General features: G+C 40.5%; 1 protein-coding gene across 3 annotated transcripts in view; it reads left to right on the plus strand.

Moving 5' to 3' along the window:
* MYO1B (myosin IB) overlaps positions 1–8,112 on the plus strand; it is a 183,070-nt gene extending 174,958 nt beyond the window's left edge. For all 3 annotated transcript variants that reach the window (XM_059052028.2, XM_059052027.2, XM_059052026.2), the window contains 2 exons: positions 855–982; positions 6,232–8,112. In XM_059052028.2, coding sequence (XP_058908011.1) covers positions 855–982; positions 6,232–6,355 — 252 coding nt within the window. In that variant the 3' untranslated portion in view covers positions 6,356–8,112. The remainder of the gene's footprint in view (positions 1–854; positions 983–6,231) is intronic.
* The last annotated feature ends 2,671 nt before the right edge of the window (positions 8,113–10,783 follow it).

Raw genomic sequence — 10,783 nt, forward strand, 5'->3', positions numbered from 1 at the left:
GGTTAAAAGAAACTATGTAACGTGCTTTTAGCATAGTGCCTGTCACATAACAAATAGTCACTGAATAAACAGATGTCAGCAATTATTAATCATATATAGGTACATATACCTAGCTAATAGATAGTAACCTATCTAGCTGATTCTAAGCATAAGAAAATCCCATAAGCTTCGTTCAGCCTGTTTTCTCCACTATGGATTTTAGCCTAAAGGAGCATATTAAATCAGTGATTCCGAGCCTCAATTATATATTAAAATATGCTGGTCCCCAGGCCATTTCCCGAGTCCAACCGAATCAGAGTTTCTTGGAATGGGGCAAAAGCATCCTGTATTTTGAAAGCTCTCCAGGTGAGTCCCTTGTGCAGCTAAGGCTGAAAGCCACTGCCTGAGGGTATTTGTTGGAAGTCTTTCTGTTGTTGTTGTTGTTCTTATTTTTTTAACCAAATCATGGAGGAGCTTTTAGAACAGCCCTTTCAGAATGAGTTATAGGTTAGGTCAGTGCTTCTCGAACCTGAGTGGGCAAACAGATCACCCAGGGGTCTTCTTGTGGAATCATCTGCAGTGGGCCTGCAGTCAGGCCTGAGCGTCTGCTTTTCTAACAAGCTCCCAGGTGATGTGGATGGTGCTTCTGGCCCATCGACCAACTTGGGGTGGCAAGGGGTTAGGTAACCTTACTAAAGTGCTTGGAGCAACTTGGAAGAAACACTGCTTTTGTCATTATTGTTTATTTGGGAGGATGGACTCCAGGAGCTGATGTTTTAAAGAGACTGTAAATGTGTTTTCAGCCAAACCTGTAAACATGTACCTCCCGAGCTGTCTTTAATTATGATAACCTGACTCTTGGTTTGTCCTTTCAGGGCTCGGAAGCAGCTAGTAAAGGAGACTTTCTCTTCAGCAGTGAACACCTGATTGAAATGGCCACCAAGCTCTATCGGACGACTCTCAGCCAAACCAAACAGAAGCTCAACATTGAAATTTCTGATGAGTATGTTCATGAATTGTTTGAATATGCCTTTTCACTTTTAACTTTATTGTTTTAGTTGAGCGACCTGGTCTCATTCATTTTTACAACTACTACTTATTAAGTACCGAGTATGTGTCTGACGTGTGTTCTAGATAATGGATGGGCAGCGAGTGACACTGACCAAGTCCCCACTTTCACGTACCTGACATCCTAGTGGAGGAGACGAGTATGCAGAGATGAAATAGTACATAGGTGGTGTGACTTTGGTTAATGTCAAGTGCTTGTGGAGAAAAAAAGGCAGGTTAAAGGTCAGATGGTGTTAATTTTGATATGGAGATCAGGGAGGCCTCTTTGATGCAGTGACATTTGAATCGAAACTGGACTCTAGGGAGATGCCTTCCGGGGGAGGCAGCAGGTGCAAAGGCCCTGAAGCAGGAGTGGACATGGTGGCAGAGTGAAATGAGGGGGAAAGACCCTGGAGCAAGAGGCAGTGGGACCCGGCTGCGTAGAGCCTGGGAGCTGAGGTCAGGGATTGAGATTTTGCTGCTGATGAAAAGTCACTGTGGGTTGTGGGCAAGAATGTGGCGTGATCCGATTTATGATTTTTGAAGAGCTCTCTGGCTGCAGCGTGGGGAATGACTGTTAGGCAGGCAAGAGTGAAAGCAGAGAAAATAGTTGGGAGCTTCTGTGAGCTGTTGAGGGTAAGGATGATGAGGCTTAGGCTAGGGTGTGAGTAGGAGGTAGTGAGAAGTAGTCAGGATGTGAGTGTGATTTGAAGGAAAACGAGAACTTACTAACAGACTGGGTGTTAGGTTTTGGGCCTGAGCCTGCATGGTACCATTTACTGCAATAGCTGACACTGAAGAAAGAGGGGTTTAGGGGTGGCTGAGGTGTGGGGAGTCAGGAGTGCCGGTTTGGGATGTGTTAGGTACTTGAGGTACCTTTTCTCACATATAAACGAGAGTTATAGAGTAAGTGTTCCATGTTGACAACAGTTCACTAGTGTCAAGACGGCTATGAATTTGTAATTTGCTTTTTTTGCTTCACATTAGGGCTCTGATTATAGAGACGTGATTTGTCTGCAGATTGGAGCATCCCTCCATTTATTAAATCTGTCAATATGAGATCATTGACATGAATTTTAGTTACTATGTGGATTGACACTTACTTGATTACTTTTTAATAGATTGTTTACTATCTGTGCATCTACTTCCTTGCACGCAGAGTAAAAATTTGCATCACCATATCTCTCAGGAAATGATTTTATTTACTAATGAAGATTTTGCCAGCCTAGTCTATCTCAAGTCTTTATAAAAAGTCTCTCTAAAATAAATTCATACCCATTCCTGTCCCCTTGTAAACCAAACCAACTCTCCTTGATGTGTTAGGATTGACAGAACTTTAGGTTCGTTGTATGTTCTAAGAATGGTGTATAGATGGGGAGCGGGGGTATGGAGATATTGGCCTTTATGTATACTCTATATTGGAAAATGCAATTTACACAAAATAACTTTCCTTATGATTGAGTCCTTTCTCATAAAACAAAGAAATTAGGAAAAAAGATAAGGGCTTGTTGGGTTCCAGTCAATTAAGGTTTTAACCTGTGAGGGCTGTTAGGTCTTTAAACTCTCTTTAGTTGAAATTTTTCATAACTCAGGAAGCTACACTTCTGTTTTGGTGGGACTGGTCATTCCCACTCATTGTGGAAAGATTCTGTGTGTTCAGATGGAGAAGGTCCTTGATATATGGATGAAGCAGCCTCGCATTTGGTCTGCTACATTAATAAGGCCATCTTTGCAGAGAAAATCATACCACCATCCAGACCACAAAGGATTGCTGCTTTTAAGCACTTCCCAAACTGACATTCTGAGAACACTGCCTTTGCAGGATGTTAGTAGTGATGTGCTCTGAAGAAATGTACAGTCCTTCTTCACTACAGCACCTCCCAGAGCCTCTGCAGTCTTGTTGCACATTGTGACTCTCCTGAGGGGCTCTGGGGGGGTTCCATGTGCTGTATCAACCACAGAACCCCTCCAGTGGCTCTCACAATTTCTGTTCAAGGCACGTGATCTCGGAACACTGATGGGTACAGTTCGCTTCAGGGCGGCAGGGACCCTGCTTGTCACAGAAGAGGGGTGTGATGTTCTAGCTATGTAAGCTTTCAATAAACATGCTTGACTGTGTGAAGATTCTGTGTGGCCACGTGAAGAAAACACATTTGGTAGCATTATAAACCAGTCCAGAACACCTTTCCTTCCCCTATTCCTAATTATTGGTTGGTCTCATAAAAATAAAATAGCTGATGGAAGCTTGCCTAGCACCGTGGTCCCTTCCTGGGCAGTGCAGGAAGCCACGTGGCAGAGCAAGGCTCCCACGTAGCCTCTGATTCACAACCTCTCGGAGCTCTTAAGCAGGGATTATACTCCTTTTGGGAGAGCATTTTGAACAAAATTTTGCATTTTAAACAAAATTTTACAGAGTCATGGGGAGGGGTGCCCATGATGTATTTTTGCAGACTATACAGACCAGTGTTGTAAACAGCATACTGTTCAGTGACCAGGACCTTCCTCAGTAGATCCTTTTCAGAAGTAGAAGTAGTTACTCTAACAAACCCAGTCTCCACAATCCCTATATGTCAGTTTACAGGAGGAAAGTCAAAGGCCTGTTACTTCCTTAGAGCAGTTTTAACCTGCACATGTAGAAGTGAGAATTGAATTCAGTGAGAGACTCAACTGCCTTATAATCCCCAGTCCTTAAACTCCCAAACTATTCAATCTGTAAATAGATTGCATTTTTTTTAATTTTATTTTTTTAAGAAGATGTTGGGGGTAGGAGTTTATTAATTAATTTATTTATTTTTGCTGTGTTGGGTCTTCATTTCTGCGTGAGGGCTTTCTCTGGTTGTGGCAAGCGGGGGGCCACTCTTCATCGCGGTGTGCGGGCCTCTCTCCATTGCAGCCTCTCTTGTTGCGGAGCGCAGGCTCCAGACACGCAGGCTCAGTAGTTGTGGCTCACGGGCCCAGTTGCTCCGCGGCATGTGGGATCTTCCCGGACCAGGGCTAGAACCTGTGTCCCCTGAAGTAGCAGGCAGATTCTCAACTACTGCGCCACCAGGAAAACCCAATAGATTGCATTTTAAGGATAACCTTAAATAAGATCTATAGTATTTCTAAAAATGAATCTATAGTAATAGAAACTAAAGTGAATTTCTCTATTCAGTATTTTAAATATACATGTGTATATGCATACACATATACACACATACATGTAATACACACATACACATATTATTTAAGTTATACAGTTGTTTTTCTGAATATTTTAAATCCAAACAACTAATCTGTGTTCCTTTTACTGTGAAGTTCTGTTATTGGTGCTGTGAAATCATGCATCTGACATGATTATTTGCTGTAGGATGATTCTCTGATTCTCTGTCCTTACTGTAGGCCAGGCTTCAGTTTTCTCTTCTATGAAATAGAGATAAATAATGGTACTTACCTCATAGGATTGTTTTAAAGTTAAGTTAATATGTGTAACTTACTGAGAACAGTGTGGTCCGTAGTAAATACTCAGTAAAATTTAGTTACTGTTATTTTTAGAGTGAATCAAGGTCATGAATTGCGAACACAGAGACAGCCAGCATATGCTAAAGTTATTGGGAAAAGAACTCCCCGTACATTTATTACTACAAGTGGTCTTTAAAAATTAAAATGTAAAAATATTTGATTATTTATGTTAAACTTGAAAGATTTTGTTTTTCCTTTGAGGCACATAGATATAAGTATACATGCTGGAGAGAGATCTCAGGCGAATTTGGAACTAGAGCTCCTTTTTTAGTGCTTTCAAGTTGAAAAGAAACAGCCCTTTGAAAGCTCAGAAGTACCACCGATGAGTATAAACTTATGTGTCACGTTTCACTCCAGTAGCTAATGTTTGCAAAATGTGGCCTCTTTAGACCTTGAAACAGAGACTAACATGTACAGAGCAGAGCTGTGGTCGTGGGTGCTAGTGAGCGTGTGACCCATCACATGGTTTTTAGAGTGACTCACTTAATTGTTTGCCAGTAACTCAGAAAACAGTTCCCTGAGAAACATAACCGAAAGCATGGTAACATTACACTGATCCTGATGGTGGAGAGAAAAGAGCACAGGCCTTGAGCTGGAAGGCCTTGACCTCAATTTATACATCTGGATGTCTGTCCCTCACAGCACCCAGCCCAGGGGGAAGCCAGTCATATGTCTGTTGTAGGAAGGAGTGACACATAATCTTGTGGGCAGGTACTTGACTGCTGATGATCCATGAAAGGAAAGATTTGAACTAGAATATGGTTTCCCACAGTGTACCACATATACCACCGGTAGCATAAGAGGTGGCTTTAGGTGTACACTGATAGATTTTTATGTATGTGTGGATATTAAAAATATAACTGGCAGATCGGACTCATGATTTCATCATTTTTATTCAGTAGGTCACAGCTATTTTGAAACATTTATTTAGTGTGTAGATATGAAAAAAGATGTGTAGGATGTATGTAAATATCCAACATTTGGAAACCATAGTCTGGAGTGTCTCTAGACCCTTTTCTTTTCCTTTTTAAAATTTACTTATTTAATTTATTTATTTTTGGCTGCATTGGGTCTTCGTTGCTGTGTGTGGGCTTTCTCTAGTTGTGGAGAGCGGGGTCTACTCTTAGTGGCGGTGCGCGGGCTTCTCATCGCGGTGGCTTCTCTCGTTGTGGAGCACGAGCTCTAGAGGGCAGCCTCAGTAGTTGTGGCGCACAGGCTTAGTTGCTCTGCGGCGTGTGGGATCTTCCCGGACCAGGGCTTGAACCCGTGTCCCCTGCATTGGCAGGTGGATTCCCAACCACTGCACCACCCGGGAAGGCTTAGGCCCCTTTTCTGAAATTCTGTATTGCATTTTCTCAATTTGTTGATAATTTAATATTTTTGCTATGCAGAAATGGAGAAAAATGGAAAATAGCACGTTCATCTTTCCATCTGAAACATGGAAATGATTATTCATAGCCCTTCTTACGGTATAGGAATATGATGAGCTAATGAACTTGAGTTTACTTAGGGCTAAATAATGGCCACTGGAAGCAAAATGCAGTGTGTAATACCTGTTGGTGTGATCCTGTGGCTAGAAGGGCTGATGGAAAAGGGAATACTTGTCAAGGTAAATATCCATTAAAAAATAAAAGCTGGTGTCAGTGTAATCATCAGCTGTTTAGTGTGTACTTTTCTTCAGTTTGTCTTATTCTTTCCTCCTAGGTTCCTGGTGCAGTTCAGACAAGACAAAGTATGTGTGAAGTTTATTCAGGGCAACCAGAAAAATGGGACTGTCCCAACATGCAAGCGAAAAAACAACCGTCTCCTTGAAGTCGCTGTTCCTTAACTGGCGCCTCCCCTCTGCTTCCATGGACTCGTTTCTTTGTAATAGTGCAATTTGGTTTTGTTTTGTTTGGGGTTCATTGTATGCTCGGGAATTGCCAAAGGTTAATACTGTTAGAGTCCCTTGGCAAAATAAAAATATTTGACTAATCAATTTTTACTATTGGAATAGTTTTAACCCTTAAAGTACACATTCTGTCCTGGGACAGGATTGTAGAAACTAACAATATCTATGCCATGTCGTGCGTGTTCCTTGTTTAGTCACCATGTTAGATCTTTGTGCCCTAAAGCAACATATTACTCATGAACCATTAATACATCTAAGTGTAGGAAATGGTCTTAACAGATAGTGCATCCGTTCATCAACTATTTATTGAATGCCTACTCTGTGCTAGGCACTGTACTAGGTGATACGAAAACTTACTAGGAACCTTTTATTTTGTTTTAAGGCCATTGCATTCTGGCTGGTTTGTGCTGGCTTTACCAGGGCTAAGAGAGTTTGAAAAAGTTGAGACCAAAACAGTAACTGTTGATGATGGAGACAGCATTTGTTAGGAACCCTGTAGTATGATCTTTAACAATATATACTTCAAGAAGGGCTGGTCCTAGGAAGTAGATATATTGATATGTGACTTGGTAAAATTGCCTCTACATGTGGTTTCTATTTGAAAAGAGAAAACTGACATTTGAACAGGACTTTTAAAGTGTTCAGATCTCTTGTAATTTCTTTTAATGGTAGAAAAGAGTCATTCTTACTTTAGAAAAAGTGACAGAAGCAGTCCCGTAAGCTTATATTTTCCTGTTTCTGGTAAACATCATATATGATCCTAGATATGCTAATATCTGCAGAGTGTTGTTTTCACCCAAATTACAGTGAAAGGCTGAAAGCCTTTCAGATGGTGGCAAGCATTCTATATGATGTGCAATAAACATCCGAGATCTTTTTTGAAAGTTTTATTTATAATATACATTTTGTATGAGAGAGATGATTAGTACAGGGTACATATTTTAGTCAAGGATCAAAATGGTGTGTGTTAATTTGCAGGATTTTTCCCCCCCAAATTCACAATAAGGATTCATTTTGGAAACTACATTTTAAACTTCGGAATCAAATCGTTTCTCATTTGGGAGGATAATGTATATACATTGGTATGTTAAATAATAAAACTGTTCTAATTTGGTGCCATTTTCTGGATCACAACTGTATTTTTGTATTTCAAGCTATTTTCTTATGTTGTATGTCAATGTATTGTCGCACAGAAAGGCTTTACAATCCAAACATTATGTGTTCTCTGTGTAATTGAATTTCACTTACCTTTTATAAACCAGAAACATTCATTGAAAGTATTTTCTGGGGATTTTCTTTTAACTTTTGTACTTTAAAAAGTTGCTCCCATAAAGAAATTCTCAGAAGGCTTTGTGTTTATTGGCTCAGGTAGAGGATATAATTACTTTCTTTCAGTCTTTTCCAACATGTATATAAAGTGGTAGATTGATGATTACTGAAATAGGTGAGTAGAAATTTGGAATTGAGAGGTGTTTTATTATAAAATGTTTTAAAAAAATATGTAATACATTCGCATTGTTCAACATACAAATAAATGTAAAAAGATATATAATACAAATTCTCCACCCCATCAGTCACCCATCTGCTCAGTTCCTGTGCCTGCCTGCAAAGTTAACCATTGTTTTTAATTGGTTTTACTTTATGCATATGCTTACAAGAAGAAATAAAAATAGAGATTCTTATCTTCCTCCTGTTTTAGTAGACAAAAGCTATTATAGATATTGTTCTTTACTTTGCCGTTTTTGCTCTTCATTCTTTGTACTGTATAGTCTCCCGTTGTATGGGTGCACTATAATGTATTTATCCAGCCCCCTACTGATCATCATTGGCTTGTTTCCTGAATGGAAGTTCACAGGGGCACAGCATTTGTGGGCCAGACCTGCCTGTGCTGCCCACCTAGCCCCATGCCTGACACGAGGTTACAGATAAGCTGTAATGTTGCCTACTACAGCGGGTGAGCATCCAGTGCTTCTGTATCTTTGAATTTCTGTCACTGTCCTGCAGTGGAGAATTAAAGTGTTGGTGGCGCTCCAGATTTCCTATGTACCTTAGTGACACAGCCCTAACTTGTTCCCAACCACCACTTAGTTGCCCAGCCCCTGGAGTGGCTTGTAGATGTTGTGCTTGAAAAAAGTAACCAGGCAGTGAGGACCAAACATCAGACCATGGTAGTCTCCAAGTTTGCAGTGCTGTTGATGCAGTTACCCTTGACTTTGACATCCATCTACCACAAGGCAAGAAACGAACATGGGAAAGTTACTGTCTTAAAGACTGGTTACAGTTTTGTATTTCACACTCTTGGAACAGTAACTTGGACCCAATACTTAGATGTAAGACCTTCAGCTGTAGTGAGTACCTTTGCTCATACCCCAGGGGTTACAGGTATGTCTTTAATGGCAAAGCACCAGGGCCAAGGGTTCTGAGAATCAGGGACAGCCTTAGTATTGAAGATTTGGCTGAAATCTAAGAGAATAAACAGTTTTATTATCATGTCATTTCAATAATATGCTGAGTGACAACTCTCAAGTTCATGTAATTGAGTGTAATTGTAATTACACCATGGTTTAAAATGCTTTGAGGCTAAATGTAACAGACAACAGCTTTTTTGTTTGTTTGTTTTTATATGCTATTTTTCATGTACTAGGTAAGGTAATTTAGGCCCTAAGATATTCAGATAAGAAGCATTTTTTAAAATGGTGTATGTTGCTGGTAAATTCCGTAATCGTCCATTATATTAGGCTTTTGCCAAAAGGCATTGTAGTAAGAGCCTTTGTTTTTAAGCTGGGCATTGTTTTTCCATGAATACTGCAGTACTCAAATTCACAAAAAAGTGCAGTGGAACAAAGGGCAGTAGTTCTGCTTTTCTTTCCTCCTGGTAAGAAAAGCAGCTGTGAGTTTTCATTGTCCGTTTGAAGATTTAATGTTGAGGAGCTGAGGTGCTCTTTCTTTGGATATCATTTTAACAATTCCCATTCTGTGCGCTTTCATTCTCAGGCTTTGCTTAGCTAAACCCTAGGAAGCTGTGGTCTTGACCAGCTGGCACTTGCTTTCTGGTCTCATCAGCTTCTATTCCAATAGCCACTCAGTAGAAAATTAGTTTTTCAGTTGTTTTCTTCCAAATCTTGGAATCATTTGCTTCGTTCTCTTTGGTTTGAAGATCATTTTCAAAATCTGGAGTTAATCACAGTACAGCGTAAACCACAATCTCTTCCTCATTAACTTTTTTTTGCTGGCATGGTGGCCAGATACCTTTGCTGAGTTACATAAAATTCAACAAAAATCTAAGTTTGTAAGGAAAATAGTCTCAGCTTCTCAGCGTTTAAGGAGGAAACTGGGAGCAGAATTTAATTCCATGGGCCTGGCAGTACTGAGAGAAAGAAATATCAATAGATCAGCCAGCTCACCTTATCATTTCACTTAGTTTTTTAATGTTTTTTTTAATCCAGTTTTGAGACATAATTGACATTTAGGTGTACAACGTAATGATTTGCTATGTGTGTATTATTGTGAAATGATTATCACAATAAGTTTAATTAACATCCATCCCCTCTCATAGTTAATTGTTGTGATGAGGACTTTTTTGTGTGTGTGTGTGTGTTATGCGGGCCTCTCACTGTTGTGGCCTCTCCCGTTGCGGGGCACAGGCTCCGGACGCGCAGGCTCAGCGGCCGTGGCTCACGGGCCCAGCCGCTCCGCGGCACGTGGGATCTTCCCGGACCGGGGCACGAACCCGTGTCCCCTGCATCGGCAGGCGGACTCTCAACCACTGCGCCACCAGGGAAGCCCTGTGATGAGGACTTTTAAGAGTACTCTCTTAGGTCATTTCACTTATACTCATTCCCAACTTTCTTTTTTCTTTTCCTTTCTTTCTTTCTCTCACCGATTAATGGATCTGGCATATTCTCTTTTAAAATATTTTTGTTGAACGACATACACATCAGAAATGTACACAAACCAGAAATGGACCTATCAAAGAATTTTTACAGAGTGGACACATCCATGTAACTAGCACCGAAAAAAGCACCCCAACAGATAGCACCCAGGAGCCCCCTTCTCCATCCCAGACATAATTCCTTATAAAAGTAACTTTTCTCTTGTTTTCTAGCACTAATATTAATGTTGCCCATTTTTTTTACTTCCTGTAAATAGAATCATCCAGTATATATATACTCCTCCTGGCTTCTTTCATTCAAACTACTTCAAATTTTAGATTTTGATCTTTTCCTGGACTAGCAATATGATACTCTCGTGACGGTAGGTAGTGGCTGCAGCCGCAGCTCCCAGTCAGCTCCGTGATCACGAGGGGAAACAGCTGATACACTTACAACCATTCTGTACCCATATAACCTTCTGTTTTTCACTTGC

Source organism: Kogia breviceps, chromosome 2 (assembly GCF_026419965.1).
Source record: "Kogia breviceps isolate mKogBre1 chromosome 2, mKogBre1 haplotype 1, whole genome shotgun sequence".
In the NCBI taxonomy this organism is placed as follows: domain Eukaryota; kingdom Metazoa; phylum Chordata; class Mammalia; order Artiodactyla; family Physeteridae; genus Kogia; species Kogia breviceps.